This window comes from Pinus tabuliformis, chromosome Q (assembly GCF_031772625.1).
Source record: "Pinus tabuliformis cultivar Carrire ecotype Pingquan chromosome Q, CPIR1, whole genome shotgun sequence".
Lineage (NCBI taxonomy): Eukaryota > Viridiplantae > Streptophyta > Pinopsida > Pinales > Pinaceae > Pinus > Pinus tabuliformis.
This window is the reverse complement of record NC_142296.1, coordinates 1,254,707,962-1,254,729,220: the sequence shown is the minus strand read 5'-3', so window position 1 is coordinate 1,254,729,220 and position 21,259 is coordinate 1,254,707,962. Positions and strand designations below refer to the sequence as shown.

At 39.9% G+C, this 21,259-nt stretch overlaps 1 protein-coding gene across 1 annotated transcript in view; it reads right to left on the bottom strand.

The window, feature by feature from the left end:
* The window catches only part of LOC149224359 (SEC12-like protein 2), a 163,823-nt gene that overhangs the window by 17,082 nt on the left and 125,482 nt on the right, over window positions 1-21,259 (bottom strand). Inside the window, exons 3-8 of the mRNA XM_089388165.1 lie at window positions 20,090-20,181; window positions 19,800-19,899; window positions 19,613-19,685; window positions 19,390-19,510; window positions 17,440-17,556; window positions 17,115-17,187 (exon numbers count right to left, since the gene is read on the bottom strand). Coding sequence (XP_089244291.1) covers window positions 17,115-17,187; window positions 17,440-17,556; window positions 19,390-19,510; window positions 19,613-19,685; window positions 19,800-19,899; window positions 20,090-20,181 — 576 coding nt within the window. The remainder of the gene's footprint in view (window positions 1-17,114; window positions 17,188-17,439; window positions 17,557-19,389; window positions 19,511-19,612; window positions 19,686-19,799; window positions 19,900-20,089; window positions 20,182-21,259) is intronic.

Below are 21,259 nucleotides of genomic sequence, written 5' to 3'. Positions count from 1 at the left end.
TGCCTTTCTTTATGAAGCTTTCGCAAGTTTAGTGTCTTACTAAAAATATTATCTATTATCTTTATGAAGTCGCTGCAAGGTAAGGATGTGACTATTGTGTGTTAACTGAAGAATTATTATATGGTTTGAAACAAGCCCCGAGGATGTGGTATGAGAAGATCCATAATGTATTTCTTGACTTTGGTTTCATTCTTTGTAAATCATATCACAATGCCTATGTTTTACGCATGAATGATGATACTTTGATAGTTGTACTCTATGTTCATGATTTAGTCAGTATTGGAGGTAGCATTGACTTATTTGTGGGCTTAGAAAGAAAAAAAATAATAGATGTATTTGAAATCACAAACCTTGATCTATGACATATCTTTCTAGGCATCCAAGTCTTCCAAATTGATGATAGTATATTTTTGTCTCGAGACAAATATGTTATGGCACTATGACATAGGTTCAAGATGGGAGATTATCAGTCATGTGGTACACCATATTAATCAGTGATGACATTGACTATGGAGTGCAATTGTCTTAAGGCAATGCCACTCTGACAGGGAATGTGTTAGCAATATAATTGATTTAATTTACAATCAACCTCATATATTGTTTGTTATTAATGTGATTACTAGGTTCATGTAGGATCTAAATGAGAGCCACTTGAAGGTCACAAAGAAAAATTTCTACTATATCAAGGTTACATATCAACTTGGTATAAAACATCGTAATAAGAATGGGAACCGTGTAATTGACTATACCAACTTGAATTCAGCTAGAGATGTAGATCACAAGAAATCAACTCTTAATTTTGTGTTTCACCTTGGATCCAGGCTCATAGTCTAGTCTTCTAAAAACCAAAAGGTGGTCTACCTTTTAACAACAAAAATTGAATATCAAGTGCAATTGACACTAGTGTAGAGGCAATGTAAATTGATGAACTAATCGGTGAGCTCAAAATTTCCTTTTCAATAATTGACTATAATGTTTTGTGGCATTCAAATTGTAATGCAAGTCATCATTGACCCTATTGCTCACAACAAATATCCAAATATCCACCTCTTAAATATCCAAATAGTTACACTAGTAGGAGGGTGTTGACATTGTAGGTACATCACATTCTTGGATCTTCGGGAGACCATGGGTGCAAAATTATTGATTGTTGAAGATCCACTACAAGTCCAATAATTTTTCGATCAGGCAACTGGACTTATTAAAGTTGGTCCCCACCAAGTCCACTAGTGTACAAATTGAGGGAAAAATGTTAGAAACATGTAGACACTTGAAGTGATCAAAGTTGACATGTCTTCCTTATTTTATATAAGTCAGTTATGCTTTGAGTTGTATATAGATGATCCTATGGATCAATATATCAATGCAATCAAGTTGTGTGTTATACCATATATTGAGCTATGTTCATTTGTGCTTCAAAATTATAACAGTATCCATCAATATCACCTCTTGGAATTTACTGTTATTCACTTCCACAATTCTTTGTCCCTCAACTTATCTACATTGAGAAGTTTGACATATGACTGTCTTCATGCTTAATGTTTTTCATACATTTTCATCCATGCACCTGCTAGATCTGTCTATATGAGTCAGAGATGCTTGTTTGTCCTTGCAAATGTGAATATCCTCATGAGTTTGGTGATTTACTTGCCTTTAGGGTTTCAAGTTACTTTTTTCATGAGTTGCATTGTTTGTTGAGTTGGTGAATGTGTTTGTAGGACAATGTCTACTGTGTTAAATCTTCAGGGAAAACAATAGACTTGCAGGTTAACTTGAAGAAAGTGATGTTTATATTAGGTACATTTTTAGGACTAAATAAAGAATGAACCATTGCTATAGTATTTAAGGAGACACGGACAACAGCCAAAAACATTTATGGTACAGCCCCTATGTTTGTCCATAAAGCATTAGTTCCTCTTAGTGACCATGTCTTCTAAAAAGAAAAATGCAGTTCAGTAATTCCTATGTTCTTATTCTGAAGGCTCAATGTTTGTTTAGGAAAATGAAGAAATAAAGATGTACATCTTCAATCTTCAAGTGTGTTGATGGGCATTTTGTGTTCCCACATGCCTTTGAGAGGCACATGTAATATTTTTGTCTTAATGCCAAAATGATGTTTTTTAATAAAACTAATAAAATGAAGGATATAAAACGTGATTGTAACAACAAATGAATATGTTTTCTCAGTGTCACCATATAATTTTATCAAAGTTCATATATCTTTATTAATACTGTTATCAGTTACTTATTTATAATAATCCTATTTATACCTTAGTAACTCATATTATTATGACTAGAGTTTATTTATAAATGTTTATACTTTGTTTACACATATTATACTTCTATTTATTCTTGTTGTACTTCCCTCAAAATTACACTTCCCCATAAAAAGAGGAGAAAAATGTAGCCGCAAATAGTGTACAGGGCTCTTATATGGCATTGTAGAATGCCACAAGTCATGCCTGTTACACTAAAAAATGTCACCATGACTATTTGCAGTTTGTATGGCTCCATCAACTGTCATACTGTCCTCCTTGGCAAGTCTCATGCCTCTGCTTTCCATGTCAAACTCAAAGAAAGAGAGAAAAGTCATTTAAAATCAAGTTATCTCTGGTACGCAGTTTCTCTCAGCCTTACCTGCGGGTACGCAACCCAAGTTCACAATACCTGCGTACTTGTACGCTCTGTCTGTAAAGCAATGGGTGCGTACTCCTGTAAAGGTCAATAAGCGCAAGTTTCACTATAAAAAAGTTACTTGTGGTCATTTCTAGAGCATTCTAGAAGCTTGTTTGACGTGTATGGAGCGCCTCCAGATGGTTCATGTATCCCTATAGAAGAGGAACTTATCCCATCAAGAGGGGAGCTAACCCACCCAAAAGAGGGGCTTATCCCATTGATGGTGGACCTGATTAACTTCCTCTACAACACTATAAATACATGCATTGGACCAGAGGGAGGGGAGGTTGAAAGCTGAAAATTCCTAAGGGTAGATGCTACTGAGATTAGGACTTCCTTGTAGAAGCTTGTGAGGAGAGATTGTCATCCTTTCTTGTTTCATTTGGAAGTGGGTGAGCTGATCAAAGTAAAGGAAAACTCTTGCTGGACCCTGGGAGGAAATTGCACAACACCAAGGCTCAGGTTGTAATGGTTTCTTTTGTTTCCTATTAATATAAATAAGTCCATTCTTATCAACAATTTGTTATTTATGAGTTGTTTCATATACTCCTTGGTCTGTATGTTAAATATGTTTTGTTTTATGAGATATTCAGGTGTTGTTTAATTGTTTGATTGTTAGTGAATGCAGGTTTCGAAGAGAAGGAGGAGCTCATCCGGATCGACGAGGCTGGACTACTACAACAGCGTTGGGTTACAGGTAGGATCTAAACACTTGATTTCTTGTATGATAAATGCATATTTAGAAAAGGATTGCTCTTAATTGTCTTGTTTGTCACTAGAAAGCCTTAAGCTTCTAGGGAGGTTGGTTGTGTCCGCACTATCGACTCTTTCCGCATGACAAAATGGCGACTCCGCTGGGGAACTCCATTGATGTGAATGTTTTTTCCTTTGTCTGAAACTTTGATCTGAGAAAAGTCTTTTTCTTTCTGGGTTTTGGTTGTTTGACTGTGTGTTTGGGTGGGCTAGCTTAGGGTTAAATTAGTTTTTAGTTTTTCTTAGTTTTGCTAGAAGTATGCAGCCTCTGAGTTCAGCACAGTGCGTACTTGTACGCACTGCGACTATGTGCACAGAGCGTACCCGCACCTGTGTAAACAGGTTGCCTGCGTACCCTGTCAAAATTGAGAAAATTTCAATTTTCTCCTTTTTGCCTATTAGATTTTGCTTTTAATTTGTTTTTTCCACCCAGATCCACTGGTTACCTACCAGAGATCTTCATCTGAACTTGTTTCGTCAGTGTCAAGTGTTTTACTGGAATTCATAGAGATTTTGCCTTAGGGTTTAATTTTTAACTGGTCCTGTAGTGACTTTGGCGTTAGAGGTTGTCAAACTTTGGATCTCCCTGGTTTTGTTCAACCCTCTTAGGAGTCGGGCCTGCCATAGAATTCACCCTTGTGAGAGACCTACCTTTGTGTCTTCTCTTTGCAAATCTCGAAAAAGTTTGTTGATGGAACTTTGAATTTTATTTTTGAGAAAAAGAACAAAAGATTTTGATTTTTGTTTTTGACTGGTTTTTGGTTCTGCATTAACTAGTCCTTAGTTGCATTTTGACTAAGTAAAACATCCAGGAATCATCTTTAGTAGGCTTTTTCCTCATTAGGTTTGCTTGTTAGGTGAATTTTCGTTTGATTTTCTTTTAAGTAGCTTTGATTTAATTGTCATAGATTTGTAAAGGTTTGCTTTTTTATTTTTAAATGCTTTGTTAAGTAGGAAAAAATCCAAAAATCTCCTTTGAAAGAAAAGTTTGCTTAGTGGCATTTGAGTCTTTGAATGAAAAGGGCATTTTCGCAAAATAATTAGTGGTCATGAGTTGCATGTTTTGGAAAAGATAAAGAGATTGTTTCTTTGATTGTCTGTTAAGAAAGTTGCTTTTATCAATTTTGCATTTTCCAACTCTCTTAGCTAGGGAATTCATTGAAAAATAAAAGTAGCATAAATCATCCTAAGTGCATCTTTGTAGTGGTTTGAGTCGAGTCTACAAACCATCAGTTTCATCTCCGCTACCTTTTGTCTTAAAGAAAAGCCATAAAAATTAACGCTTAAAGTAAAATCAACTTAGTAACTTTTTATTTACTAGGGCTCTGAAACACCAATATAGATCAGGCTAGTGTCTTGGAGTAGGAGAGTAATTAACTCTCCAAGACAACAAAACCAAACAAGTAGCTTATCTTGTGGTAGGATAAATCCAACTGTTGCATTTATACTCTGGGAAAGCTCCTCTTAAAGGAGAAGCATGAGCTCGTGTCCGAACCAGTGAAGGGATCAATCCTCCCTCGTTGGGAACGACGCCAGACACACATGTATTACAAACGGTAAACCTCGGATTAACCATTTTCGAGGAGCCAGGGGTCACTTGTCGGTAAACCTTGGATTATTGTCAAGGAGCCGACAAGGGGATTGAGCTTGATACTTTGCCTTTGCGTGCTGTCGGAGTGTAGACTGTTCCCCCAGGTGTATTTGTTGCTGTTGATAACCTTAGTGACCATTATCTTTAGGATTCTACCCAAGGTGACGGTGGAGGGAAGATCCCACTGTACCTGGAGCAGACGTCGGCTAGACTCACTTGGATTATCCGGGGGGTTCACTTCACTCGAGATGGTTAAAGTGGAGGAACTTGTGACGGTCTATTCATTAAGCAGGTTGCCGGGGTAACTGTTCTACCCACCACTTCTGTACTAAATTCGGCGATGTTGGGCTTCATCACCAACTAGTGTTTTCGGTCCAGAAGGCTACTGTTTGTGCATGGTTTGACGCCCTAGATTCTTTAGGCGTGTGATTCAAATTTGTTTGGTTCTTTAGAGACTTTAGGTGGTTTGTTTTGAGATTTTTACTTTGTTTGCGTGTGCGGTAGTTAAAAGTTTTTAACTGTGGCGGAATTGCCGAGACAGTCCCGTAGACTTCGGGGCCAATCTCCTGAGCTTATTTCCGTGGCCGAATTGTTGAGGAGATCCCGTAGACTTCGGGGTGAACCTCCTTGAGACGACCCGAGTCATTACGAAGGTTTGAAAGTCCTTGTAACTCCTCCTAGTGGCAGTAAAGTAGGTTCACCTAAAGAAGGAGAATCTTCGTTGGTAGTCCATCCAGATTACCAAAGTATAGAAATAGGTTATAATCCTGAAGCTGTTGCAGTTTCTGAGCTTGCTGGTAGTTTTTCATCTACTAGTGATATAGGCGAAGAACCTGAAATATCTGAACCTGTTACTCCAACTTCTAGTGTTCATGATTCACCTAGGGTAGAAAGAGTCATAACCGAAAATCTTCCTTCTGGTTTGATAGCTATTGAAGAACTTGCTCTAGAAGAAGAAGTAGGCCCTATTCTTGAAGATCAACCTACTCTTGATCTAAGAGAGCGTGAATCTATCTTTTACAGTCCACCTAGAAGTACTACTTGGTACCTTTCGTTAACTAATTACTTAGACAACTCAGGGATAGGTTTTTCTCCACCTCGTACTCCTTATCCACCCGGAGGTATTTATACTCCTGTAAATATGTCTAGTCAGTCGTCCGTGTTTACTCAACCCCCTGAATCTTTCTTGTATGGTGGTCCTTCTGTTCCTACTGGGTATCAATCACTTTCTGGTACCTTTGCAGGAGCATCTCCTCAACCCATTGGACATGGGTCATTAGCTGGAAACAATGGTAATAAACCGTTGGGTGTAGGAGACATTTATATGATGTCAGGTTCAATTCCCGGTTCTCAACCTCAAGGTGGTCAATTACCGCCTGGGGGGCAGCCTCAATTAGCGCCTGGGGGGCAACCTCAAGGTACACAATTTGCGTCTGGGGGGCAACCTCAAGGACAGTATGTACCCATGGTACAATACATTCCTCAAGGTCAACCCCAGCCTCAATATGTACCCCAGGGTCAACCTCAGTACCAATATATGCCTCAAGGTCAACCCCAGTATCAGTACTTACCCCAAGGGTATCTACCCCAAGGTCAGTACTCGAGTCAAGGTTATCAACCACCTCAAGGTCAATCTTACGTTCAAGGTATGGGAAATGTACCTATCAATTATCAATCCTACCCTCAATCCGGTTATGGATCTCAATATCCTCAACCTGTCATGGGTCAATACCCCGGAGTAAATGTAGTGTGGGATCCATCGCAAGTTCAACAAGTGTTGCAGCCAAGTGTACAGTTGCCAGCTCAAACTGGACAACCTGTGGTTTCTGGTCCACCCCAGCAACCAGTCCAGTCCAGTGTTCAAACTTCTGTACCTTCGGTAGTTACTCAGTCGCCAATTGCACCTAGTACTCCATCTCAAACGACTGCTGCAACTACCGCAACATCTGTTCCTTCCCCCACACCTACTTCCGGAGTATCGACAGCTCCGGTTTCTACTGTCTCTGCCACTACTCCGCAGACATCTTTACCATTGTCTGGGTCTACGATTCAAACTACGGTTCAAATGCCTGTGGGGCAGCCAGGTTTAAGTACGGTTGTTACTTCTCAACCACAATTTGTTTATCAACCGTACCAGGGACAGTACCAATACGGGCCTGTTGTCCAACAACCGGTTTACCAGTATCAACCGTATCCTGGGTACACTTATCAACAACCACAGCAACCCCAGTACGGTCCGGTTAATCCTGGTTTTCCGAGAGGATACAATATCCCGAATGCGATTCCTGTTCCAAGTTATCCTGGATATCCTCCTCCTGGGACTGGTCTTGTGACCCAGAGTTTTAGGGATCCTAACCGGCAATTGCCGTTTATCGCAACTTTGGATTTACCAGACTTGACGCGCCTAACAAGCGATCCAATAAATTATCTTCCGTTCTGGCCGCCAATGCCAAATAAGTTGCCCAGTGACATACCCAAGTTCGAAGGTAAGTCTGGAGAGGATCCATCGAATCATGTGATGACTTACCACCTCTGGTGTGCTTCAAATTCTATCTCAGATGATTCGATCCGTTTACGTCTTTTTCAGCGTACGCTCATTGGTCTCGCGGCCAAGTGGTACATTGAGTTACCACGGGCCTCTTTTTATAACTTTAGTCAGTTAGCTACCTCGTTCTTAACACATTTTCAGTTGCCGGTCAGATATGATAATGGCACCAAGTTATTAACTTCACTAAAACAGTCGACGTCCACTTATATTTCTGATCATATTCATGAATGGCGACGTCAAAGGCGTTTAGTGAAAGTTTTTATCCCGGACCAAATCTTAGCTGAATGGTTTGTTAAATCATTATTACCGAAGATTACTGAAGACGTAGCTAAGGCTGGAGTAGTTACTGAAGAGCAAGTCATTGCTCAAGCGCAGTACCTTGACTTAGTTTATACTCAGTCGGGTACGTTACACGAAAAGATCCCAGATCTTCCAAAGTCGAATCAAATCGCTGCTGCTCCTTCAGGATCTCATGCTGCTGATGGCATGATTGGTACGGTGAATACTAAAAGCAAGAAGAAGTCTTCAAAGAATTCTTCGCCCATTATCACCTTACTCGACTCCCCGACAGGAGAATCTTCTCCTGAAATTTCCGCTGATATTCACGCTATGGAGTCATCTACGGCCAAATCAAAAAACGGTGGGAAAAAGAAAGGTAAGAAGAAGGATAAAGCAGACAAGGCTCCAAAGGAGAAAAAGAAAAGTCGGAAACCAATGACGAAAAACGCAAACCTCGATATCCTTGTCTTATTTGTGAAGAGGATCATTTTACAAGAGATTGTCCTCATCGGGCTGAGGTTGTGAAAATCGTCAAGGGTTCCCCAACTCCTGCTGTTTTGAAAGATCCATTTCCAAAGCAGGAGAGTAAGATGATAGGTTCTTCCTCGAATGCCAGTGAAGAACCCATATTGATGATGTCTCATGTACGGATTGCAACTCGATCACACGATTATGGTAGTAAAAGTCTTGTTGATGGATCGAAAGAAGCAGAATCTTCTCAGTCAAATCCATCAACCTCAGCTCCCGGTTCCGATCCACTACAGATCAAGAAACCTAACCCTGACTTAGTAATCAAACCGCCCGCTAAGGGTGTACTTCGAAGGTCTGCTTTCAATCCACATGCGAGAGCAGCCCAGAATTACAACATTGTTGAGGATTTAGCTGTTTCACCCTCAGCGATGTCAGCTTTAGAAGTGCTGCAATCATGCCCAGCACAACGAAAATTACTTTTGTCGGCTATAGGAGCTGTTGACGTTCAGGACCCGAACTTGATAATCTTTGATCTAGAAAATAGTACACCGCATCTCCCTCATCAGATGGCTTTCCAGATTCCAGTGATAGTAAAAAACAGGCCTATTCATCGGACTGTAATTAATGAAGGAGCTTCCACGTGTATTATGTCGATTCAGTGTTGGAGATCACTTGGTTCTCCTTCGCTGAACCAATCCCCGACAATTCTTAAGGCCTTTGATGGCCGTGGGTTCCATCCGTTTGGCATTCTACAGGATTTGCCTATAGGGGTTGAAGAAAAAACCGTTAGTCTGGATGTGGAGGTGGTTGATGCCCCTCTAGACTACAACCTTCTCTTGGGTCGAAGTTGGTCTTACGCTATGACAGCGGTCGTCTCATCGGTCTTCAGAGTTATAAAGTTTCCACATAATGGCAAGATCGTGACAATAGACCAGCTGGCTTTCTTTTCATCCGACCTAGCCTCTTCAGAGAATATCCAGCATGTCGGTAAAACGACTATCCCTTATAAGGATGTTGGCGTAGGATTAGTTAAAGATTCTGGTTTGCTGGGAACTTTTCCTTTTCCTCCAATCAAGGCAGACCCTTCATTCGCTTCCATTCATATGATTATGTCAGATACTATTATTTACGATGATCCATGGATTGTCCCATCTGAATCTGAGATAGACTCATTCGGTGATGCTATGCCTTTGAGTCCATATGAAATTTCTTATGAAGCTGTGCAGTCTTTTACCGACTCGCGTTCAACCCAAATCGACCAAATGAATGTGGTCCATGAGGAATCACTTTTCACATCAACCTCAAAACGGATAGCGTTTCCCGAAGTCGTGTCATCTGACGAGCAACTTCACGAAATCCTAAGTGTAGACGATCTACCATGGGAAGATCTTCATCATAAATCTTCATTTTTACCTGAGGATGATGGCTTTGAAAATGATTTTTCATCAATCTTTACGGCTGAATATGTCAAGGACGCTCAGAATCCCATGAAACATCCTGATTCAGAGTTGAATTTGGGAAACATTTCCCAAACTATTTCCATTGACATTTCAGTCAAAACTGGAATTGTTGAGAACATTCATATAGGTGCCTCGTGTACAGATGACGAGATTCAAACATACAAGGCCCTATTTCAAGAATTCCGTGATGTGTTTGCCTGTTCCTATGAGGAAATGCCAGGAATTGATCCCTCCATTGTTGTTCATGAGATCCAGACTTACCCAGATGCTAAACCCGTTCGGCAACGTCTGCGTCAGATACACCCTAGGAAAGCGGCTGCAATTAAAGCAGAAGTTGAGAAGCTGTTGAAGGCAGGTTTCATTTATCCGATCCCGTTAACGGATTGGGTATCGAATATTGTTCCAGTTAACAAGAAGCAAGGAACAATAAGAATATGCATCGACTATAGGGTTATTAATCGTGTTTGTCCAAAAGACAACTATCCCACGCCCTATATCGATCAAATAATTGATGATTGTGCCGGCAGTGAAATATTTTCCTTTATGGACGGTTTTTCCGGTTACAATCAAATCAATATTCTACCTGCCGATCAACCAAAAATGGCTTTTATTTGTCCTTGGGGGACATTTTCTTATTGCAAATTACCTTTTGGGCTTAAAAATGCCGGAGCCACTTTTCAAAGGGCAATGTCTTACACGTTTCACGACATCAAACACATTGTGCAACCGTACCTCGATGATTTGCCTGCTCATTCCTTACATCGAGCTGATCACCTTGCCCATTTACGAGCAATTTTCATGAGGTGTAGGCATTATCGTATACGTTTGAACCCACACAAATGTGTCTTTTGTATAGAAGTGGGACGATTGTTGGGATTTGTAGTTTCAAAAGCCGGCATTCGCGTCGATCCCTCGAAGGTCGAAGCTATCATCAAATTGCCTCCCCCTTCGAGTCTTCGCCAACTCCAAAGTTTGCAAGGGAAAGCAAAATTTCTACGCCGATTCATTCCTAACTACGCCGAGGTTACAAAAGGTTTCACACGGTTGTTGAAACAGAACGCTCAATTCGCTTGGGATGAGATAGCTCAGCAATCTTTTGATGCACTTAAACACGCGTTGACCCATGCACCGTTGTTGCATCCTCCCAACTACAACCAAGACTACTTTTTGTACCTCGCTGCCTCTCATTCCACGATTGGGATGGTATTAGTTCAGGAAGACGAATTCGCCACAGAACATGTGATATATTATCTTAGTAGGACGTTAAATCCCACTGAGCTAAAATATTTGCATGTGGAGAAATTGGCCCTGGCAGCCATTCAGGCTGTCCAACGTTTTCGTCATTACATTCTTCTCCGTAAAACTACAGTTATTTCGGATTGCAACCCTATGATCTACATTTTGACTAAACAATTGCTAGGGGGCAAGTACTCTAAATGGATCGTTATCCTGCAAGAGTTCGACTTAGAGTTCGAAAAATCTAAGTCTAAGAAATCTTTAGTCTTTGCAGAGTTGATGTGTGACTTCCCGCGTGCTGACACGGAAACTGTGGCAGAGGAACCCATTGCGGATGAATCTTTGTTTCTCATCAGCACTTTAGATCCGTGGTACGGAGATATAATCATCTATCTCCAAACCCAATCCTTTCAGCCCAAAGCTTCTAAGACGGAACGTCAGAAAATTCGATTCCAGTCCCAGCAGTATAAAATAATTGGAGATACTCTTTATCGCCGTGGGGCGGACCTGGTTTTCCGACGTTGCTTAACTCACGAAGAGGAAGAAAGGGTTTTGAATGACTGTCACTCTGGGGCATGTGGCGGTCATATGTCTTGCTGGACCCTGGGAGGAACTTGCACAACACCAAGGCTCAGGTTGTAATGGTTTCTTTTGTTTCCTATTAATACAAATAAGTCCATTCTTCTCAACAATTTGTTATTTATGAGTTGTTTCATATACTCCTTGGTCTGTATGTTAAATATGTTTTGTTTTATGAGATATTTAGGTGCTATTTAATCGTTTGATTGTTAGTGAATGCAGGTTTCGAAGAGAAGGAGGAGCTCATCCGAATCGACGAGGCTGGACTACTACAACAGCGTTGGGTTACAAGTAAGATCTAAACACTTGATTTCTTGTATGATAAATGCATATTTAGAAAAGGATTGCTCTTAATTGTGCTGGCTATTTCTGGTCGTCCATGTTTAAAGATTGTATCATTGCAGTCCGAAAATGCCACAACTGTCAAGTGTTTGATCGCAAGATGCGCGCACCACCAGCTCCTCTCCACCCTATAATTGTCGTCGGTCCTTTTTCTAAATGGGGTATCGACTTTATTACATGTAACCCTCACTCGGCCGGGGGGCATGCGTATATCATCCTTGCGGTTGATTATTTTACTAAGTGGGCCAAGGCGATGCTTACATTCGAGGCAGACGGCAAGAGAGCTGCGATTTTCGTATTCAATCACATTATTGCTAGGTTTGGTGTCCCACAAGCGATAATCACTGACCATGGGCGCCATTTTCGAAACATTATGATGACAGAACTTACAGGCCAGCTTGGTTTGCATCACGATAGCTCAACTCCTTATTATCCACAAGCCAACGGTTTGGTTGAGTCCATCAACAAAGTTTTGGTCATCATGATCCGACGAATCATTAGTATTCATCGGTCGAATTGGCACAACATGTTATTTTTCGGGCTTTGGGCATATTGAACTTCGGTGAAAACATCAACAGGGTTCACTCCTTTCCAACTAGTTTATGGTTTGGAAGCCGTGCTGCCCATTAAATGCGAAATCCCATCACTTCAAATGGTTGTCGAATTACTTCTAGCTACTTCCGAAGAGGAGAAGTGTTTATTATACTTAGCTCAATTAGATGAGACTCGACGCGATGCTGCACTGGCAATCGAGACTCATGCAAAACGAATGAAAGCTCAGTATGATCGAAATGTGACCCCTTGACATTTTTCGGAAGGAGACCTAGTACTATTGTATGATCAAGCTAACGATAAATTAGGTGCTAGAAAATTCGTTCCTATGTGGCATGGACCCTACATTGTTAAGCGAAAGCTAGCAAAAGGGGCCTATGAGCTGGTTGACTTTGATGGGGACTCTTTGGGTAAACCCAGAAATGGACTTTACCTAAAGAGGTACTATGCTTAAATGGTGGGTGTGAAGATTTTTTGTTAGGATAGTTAGGTTAATTTTCTCTTTCTAGCTAGTGTGTTTTAAAATAGACAGTGTGCTTAGTTTAGAAAGTGTGTTTTTGTCGTTATTCTGCTTATCTTGGTTTTACCTTTGATGTTGCAGATGTCGATGCCTCTCCAAACTTACATTGGATTTGTTGATGGTGCTTGTCGTAGTACACGGAATATCTCTTTCGCAGCTTGGGTTATCTATTCGCCCTCTGACGAGTTAGTTTCTATGCATGGGGTGAGCCTCGGTCAAACAACAAACAACATTGCAGAATACAATGCAATGGTTGAGTTATTATCTGAATCTATTTCATTTGGGATTCGGAGTTTGATAGTGAGGTTAGATTCTGAACTCGTTGTATTACAGCTTAATAGAGTTTATGCCATTAGAAATCCAGTGTTATTAAGGTTATTTTTGAGAGTGCGTCTTTCGGAACGTGAATTTGATTACATTGAATATCAACATATTCCAAGGTCTTTTAATACATTAGCAGATGCAATTGCTTCTCGAATGTTGGACAGACATTTGCGATAATCATACATGTAAATTTAAAAAACATTAACATTTAATCACACATGTTTAACAAGATAAGCCGGTAATAATGATATATATAGATAGGAGTGTGTCAAAATATACATTGTCTTCGATCATAGGTTGAAAAACACCTTATGATCGGCAAAAATGATAAGTACAAAAAACCAAAAATGTCATATGTGTCTACAAAAAGTGACTAGCCAATCACTGGTGGTGCTCTCTATATGAGACCACTGCCCGCGCTACCCTACACAGGAACCTCCTGAAAGGTCCTGGGACTGCGACCACATAGCACTGAAGTTGGATAGGAATATCGTTTATAGTCGTCTATGGTATGTCCGCTGTGAGACGCTCTAGGTCCTGTTCCAGCTCGGCTAAGGTCTCTGCGGCCGCATCCTGTGGGGCCGGTGCTGGTGCAACTGGTACTCTTCTCTCGAATGGCCGGAGATTGGCCGGACGCTGTGAACCTACATCTGCATTTTGAAAATTGTCACTGTCAGTTTTGAGACGATATAAAAAACAAAAAAAAAGTAAACAATTTAAAAAACTTGTGGAAAATGAAATACCTCTGTCGTCCCATTGTTCTCCCTATGGAAGAACCATGTCCGGATCACCGCGAAAATCTACTCCGGCATAAGGAAAATCCTGGATGGCAAAGACCTGGTTCTCCAACCAGTGAAAGTAACCCGTAGGAAATCGAACAACTCCCGCTCCCTCATCAGGATGCCGGGCCATCACCGTAACCCATCGTATCAACTTGGGCTCCCGAGGTGGCCCAACTGCAACAGTGAGATGCTGAGGGATAAGCATCGGAACTCTCTCTAGGGCAAAGCTCACAACTAAAGGCCCATATCCAAAGGTCTTTAATTGCCCGTTCTTTGCCCTAGTTAGTTGGCCCTTCATGTTGGCCAACACAGCATCGCACCAGTTGAAAATGGTGCCTCGGTAGCAATCTATCGCCATCCACATTTGGGACCCGGTGGCAATGTGCAAGGCGGCTGCGCTGCAGAGTCTGGTAACTGTAAAGGCAATTACCATAAGTTCGGGCAGGGATATATATTTGATTTCTATCCCTTTCTCTTGGTTCTGATTGTTGCACCACTCTAGTTGGAGACTAGCAAGGGATTGGCCACCCGGCCTAGTCCCGAACAGAGACAGTTGCTCGCCCCTATTAGGCAAACCAGTGAGAAAATATATGTCAGAGGGCTCTATCTCGAGCTGGTGCCCTCCGATGTAAAAGCATTGTTCCTGGACGTTCCACCTTTCAACCAGCCACTCCAAGAATGGCACCTGGGCCCTCATGCCAGGTATGGCCCAGTACTTGTAGAGACCGCATGCCTTCAAAGCATCAATGGAGGGTTGATGATCTATTGCGGCCAAATCGACATCTTCGTGTTCTCTTTCATGCCAATCTAGCATGGTGGGCAATCTACACACCAAAAAACATTGATTAGAATTCATTAAATCAAATTTTGATGGTTAGGTTTTGAGTTTGGGTTTTGAAAATCCGCTTTGCGCGGAGTACGCACCCCGTGTTCAGAAACAGAGCGGCGGTACGCAGCTGTTCTGAAGGTGGGCTGCGTACCCCGACCTTTTTCCCATATACAAAAAAGTCGGGGTACGCAGGTCACCCATGGGGCACCTGCGTACCCTGAAAAGCGCATCCTAAAACCCCAAACCCTCTAAAAAATCAAACTAAAACTTGAAATGAAATTCTAAACAGATGAAATTGAAGAGGAGGATGTTGTGAAATACCTGAAAGAGGCGGCGCTCGATTCCGACGGTCGGATTCTCCGCAAAGTCCACGGGAAGTTTCTTGTCAAAAGCCCTTTTCTCTCCCTCAACAGTAAAATGATAAAAGTGACATGGTAAAAAGTCTTTTTATAGGTTTTTTGGATAAATGAATGCTAGGTTTATTTATTTTTCACCATAGAGAGATATTTTTCAATGCATTTTTGCCTATCTTAAATAGGTATGAGTAATGTGTTGTTTTTGTGCAGGATAAAAGGACTTTCAGAGAAAATTATCATTTTTCACGAACCAAAACTGTCATACTATCCTCCTTGGCAAGTCTCATGCCTCTGCTTTCCATGTCAAACTCAAAGAAAGAGAGAAAAGTCATTTAAAGTCAAGTTATCTCTAGTACGCAGTTTCTCTCAGCCTTACCTGTGGGTACGCAACCCAAGTTCACAATACCTGCGTACTTGTACGCTCTGTTTGTAAAGCAATGGGTGCGTACTCCTGTAAAGGTCAATAAGCGCAAGTTTCACTCTAAAAAAGTTACTTGTGGTCATTTCTAGAGCATTCTAGAAGCTTGTTTGACGTGTATGGAGCGCCTCCAGATGGTTCATGTATCCCTATAGAAGAGGAACTTATCCCATCAAGAGGGGAGCTAACCCACCAAAAAGAGGGGCTTATCCCATTGATGGTGGACCTAATTAACTTCCTCTACAACACTATAAATACATGCATTGGACCAGAGGGAGGGGAGGTTGAAAGCTGAAAATTCCTAAGGGTAGATGCTGCTGAGATTAGGACTTCCTTGTAGAAGCTTGTGAGGAGAGATTGTCATCCTTTCTTGTTTCATTTGGAAGTGGGTGAGCTGATCAAAGTAAAGGAAAACTCTTGCTGGACCCTGGGAGGAACTTGCACAACACCAAGGCTCAGGTTGTAATGTTTTCTTTTGTTTCCTATTAATACAAATAAGTCCATTCTTCTCAACAATTTGTTATTTATGAGTTGTTTCATATACTCCTTGGTCTGTATGTTAAATATGTTTTGTTTTATAAGATATTCAGGTGCTATTTAATCGTTTGATTGTTAGTGAACGCAGGTTTCGAAGAGAAGGAGAAGCTCATCCGGATCGACGACGCTGGACTACTACAACAGTGTTGGGTTACATGTAGGATCTAAAAACTTGATTTCTTGTATGATAAATGCATATTTAGAAAAGGATTTCTCTTAATTGTCTTGTTTGTCACTAGAAAGCCTTAAGCTTCTAGGGAGGTTGGTTGTGTCTGCACTATCGACTCTTTCCGCCTGACAATGCCTATTTCCAAAAAATACAAGAGCTAGAAACTCTCAAATGAGAATATAAATATTAAACAAAAGTCCACTATACAAAGACTAGGTTGCCGCTTTGATTTCTGCTCATAAATATTCATAATACATTTTTCATTAATTATAACCAATGAAGTCTTACAACACCCCTGTTTAATCAAATCCTATAATTTCTTATTTGATAGCTCATGACAAGCACCTCATAAATCAGTATTTTTCCCCTGGTCACAAGAGAGAACATAGCGTTTTCATGCCAAATCTAGCAGCAGTTGGTGGTGAGTTTACAGGATGAAACCCCAAACTCCAAAAACATTCAATGAGAATGCTGAGGACTTCATCTCTAAAATCCTTTGTTCTTCACCAAGTAAAACAGCAATATGGCTAGAAAAATAATGAAAATTTTGAACAGGAGATTTCCAACTGCAAAACAGTAATAACTAATTAGCTCGTATTGCCGCGAAAACCAGAACTCCACTTTACAAAGTATCTTTAAAAGAAAAGAGCAAGTCCTCACAAAGGGGAAGATATTGACACAACAAAAACAACCCCACCTTCGTGTCTTTGTTCTTCAAGTTTTGTCACCTTCAAACTTGAGTCTTCAGAAGCAGAAACCAATGCTCTGTGCATAAATCCATGGAATCTCAGATCGTTTGTCACTTGTCAGACTCTAATAATAAACATCATGCATTGTCCAAATAAAACTGATTAAATATAGCATAGGGAAATAAATCACATAATGGTCAACAACCACGGAAATTGGCTTTAGATGGATAGCCTGCAATATCATTTGATCTCCACTCACTGTCCATGATAAAGTAAAAATGAAGATGCTTCAAAATTCAAACTTAAAGCTACAGCTCCATGAACTCACCTTGAATCACGTGAAAACTCCATTGAAGTAACAAAGAACTTATGAGCTCCTTTAACTTTTTGATATGGACGCATTTTGCCCACTTCGATTATAGAAATATCACCTTCACTTGTTCCACTGTGAAATCACTACCATATTAGACTAAACTTATAATTCAACCCCCAAAATATAAAATTGAATAAATAAAGAACAAATCATGCACCATTTTCCAACTGTGATGTAATAACTTTAATTTGATCCCTGCAAATTGACAACTTTGCGTGCTTTCTTAGTTGTTTAATGTGACATACCTTCAATAGTTATGGAATTCCCTAGGCATTCATAAGAAAAGGGACAAGCCCATATTGTCCACAAGGACAGAAATAATAATTAATAAGATTCAATGAATGATTGATATGCAGTCAAGAAGTCTTTGACATATGTATGGTATCCAGGAGACATCGCTATGCTAATAGATGACACCCTACATAACAAATTTTAGTATAATTCTTTTTCGAGAAATGCTTGTAATTCACTGTGGCAACGTCTACCTTCCCAATATGAAAAAAAAAAATCACTGAAGCGAAGCCATTTTGTAACATTCAACTAGTCAAGCTCCTTCACCTAAGAAGCCACAAGTGGGGGGTACTTATTCTGCCGAAGTCGCTCGGGACTTGCTTCTGACCTAAACCACCACTTTCATGAACAAAACAAGCATCAACACAAGTGGAGAACCTGTCACTGGAGAGACTTGAACCTCAGTGAGGGCAACCCTGCTTCCACTGGCCCAGCAAGCCACTGTTGACAGTTATTAGTCTAATTGATATTAATTAGATACAATAAATCTAATATGTAAATTCCAAACTTTTTCCTCAGGATTTAAGAAATAATCCATTCTTAATTTTCCCTCAGCTTACTAATTTCACGTAGTCCATGTTCCTCCTGTCCTGTTGATCCTTTTTATGGGATTTCAATTCTCTCGTTTAAACTTTACAAATCATTATTATGTCTAGTGAAAGAATCTAACAAAGTATGATTATGCAACATTTGTTAGATCTGTCCATACAAAAGAACTTTCATACCACAATAACCTTTGACTGGCAACAACTGATATCCCTCAAATGTTGAGGTAGAAATGGCAATGTCATAACATATGAATAATGTAAATTTGACAGAAGATCTCATAAGCTTCAAAAATAAGGATAGATGGAGACATGAAACTCAAATAATATAGGATAAATACTGCATAATGGACAATCCCTAGAAAGATTTGAAATGGCCTTGTGGGAGATCATTTATGAATTACAAAACCACGGCAACTCTATTTTAAGATCATCCACAATATCCCGATGTCAATCATCATAATCATAAGTGGACTTTCAAATATCACAATAGAAGATGGATTAGGCAGTGTCAAGATATCCTCTCGTAAGTCTACAATATTTATTTGGATGGTTCTTCATAGCATTTTAACAATTAAGGATCAACAAATCACAGTACCTTTACCCATGGATGTTTTGTGGTTTGCCAAAATTGAAAATGATTAAGCATGTTAAGTGGAACTACATGTTTATCTGTGTTTTGAGAATGGATAGTTTCTTAATGCAGTGCTTTCTTTATTGCCTCTCTTCATTGGTAAGGGATCCTTTTAATTAATAAATGGCTGATATGATAGACTGAGAGGCAAGACAGTGTGTGGGATGTGATCAGATAAACAAGTTTTTCCTTCTTATGGAAAGGATTTGGGAGAACAACTAGCGTGTCCTTCTGAATGTGCATTTTTTGGAAGGATGTAGATAATCTTGAGAGACCAAAGCACTCGCCCTCCTTGATTATGTAAAGAGAGGAAAAACTGTGTTACTGGTCTTGCCTCCAATGGCATATCATTCTTGGTGTATATTTTTGTTGTTTAGTAATGAAATATCAGATGCATTTCAAAAAATATTTGCCTCAAGTTGTTTTGGTACTTACGTTGCAAGAAATTTTCCATCAGATGAAATACTGAAGGCAGAAATTGGATTTTTCTCAATTACTTGTGCCCCAACCTTTTTCCAAGTATCTGTATCCCAATATGCAATGAGGCCCTTCTCACCTGCAAACAAATGCTCCAACTTAATATGAAATAGCTCAAAAACAAATGCCTCGGAAATATACTTTTCTTGTTGTATAGTAATTACAATTATCTGAATCCCACCTTGTTGCACAGTGATAAAAAGTAATGGTCTAACACCATCTCGAGAAAACCGACAGGATCCAAGTCGTTCGCCCTGGAAAAATGAACATAAGAAGACATGTTATCTTGCATGCACAAGATAATTGCATGTCGTGTCAGTTCAAAGAAGAAAATCAATGCAATCATATTTTGCAAATAACTTGTTCACCTTGTCCACTGATAAGGAAGCTGCTGGAGCTGAAGTTGAAAGATTCCATATTCTGCAAGGACCACTGTCTCCTAGTGATGCAAGAAAAGTGCCATCCAAGCTGCAAATAGAAAATCAGTTCCATTCGTCAACTTTTGTGTCCATTAATCTTTCTACAAAGCTGGCACTGCGAATTAGAAAATTAGTAGTTGATAGTATACCTGAAAATAATTGATTTGAAATACAACAAAATAATGTTCCTTCTTTATGAAAAAGTTCTGTCAATAGTAAATCTGAGGATTCGTGTTTACCTGAAGTCCATATCTTTAATTGAGTTATGAGCATCAGGTTGATCAAGGACAATTTTCAGACTTGGCCATTCAAAAACTCTCAAGTGTCCATCCTGCATCACATCAATGCCAAAATAATTAGATGAGGCAACCATTTCATATAATTCATTCTGTGTAGATCCCATACTCAATTTGATTTATCACATCGACAAGAGAGAAGTGTTTATTTTTTACAAGGTCAACAACCTAAGCAATGAATCATACCATATCGGACACCACCATAAGTAGATAAACACTGCTATAAAAAATGATCATTCCAAATTTACACTCTGGAGCTAACTTGCAACTAAAACAGACACGGTGCACTTTCAAGCAAAGAAGCTACAAGTTCTGATGACATTTCTGTATTATAGGCAAAATGTGCTTCTCTTCACTTTGACAGGTAATAGCTACTCTCCATTATCTGAGATACATAACCACAAATTTCATCACCTACCTTAAGCCTAGAGTGTTAGCTCAACCAATTGGTGCCACTGTTGCTAGGAAATTTTCGGTAATCTGGTGCATTGTGCAGGTCTCTGGTTCGATTCCCACAGGGTCAGGTACACGGAGTCTACGTTGCCCACTTTACACTGGGTATCATAATTGGAACAAAAGTGCCCGGGAATTTCCCGGGGATTTATTTCCAAGGAAAAAAACTCATCACCTAGCCATGTAGCTTAACATAGCACATGTATTCGTAACTTTTAAAGCACGTTCAAACCTTTTATAACGTTCTACTCCATGACCAATGATAAGTGCAAGCATACACCTTCTCTTAAGATTTAGTCTAGGTGTTGAGAACTAATTGCTTTCACTGCCTCAAAACATGATATATGATTTCCAGGCATTAGAAGGTCTCAAATATACCCTTGATTTGCACTAGAGGGTATTTTATGGGCTATTATCGTGATTAGCTAGCTATTGACCAGTTTTTAAAAAAGGAATTTGCCAGTTAGCAGTTCTGTAAAATACTACCTTTTTTCAATGATTGATGCCACCTTTGTTACAATTGCCAGATATATTTAGTAATAATTAAATAATCTTCTTCTTTCCACATTCACTTGTAATAATGTATTTCTGTCACGCCAAAATCTTGAACCAACTCTACTTGTGTAAAACTTTTTAATTTCTTCAATTTTGTCATGTTAC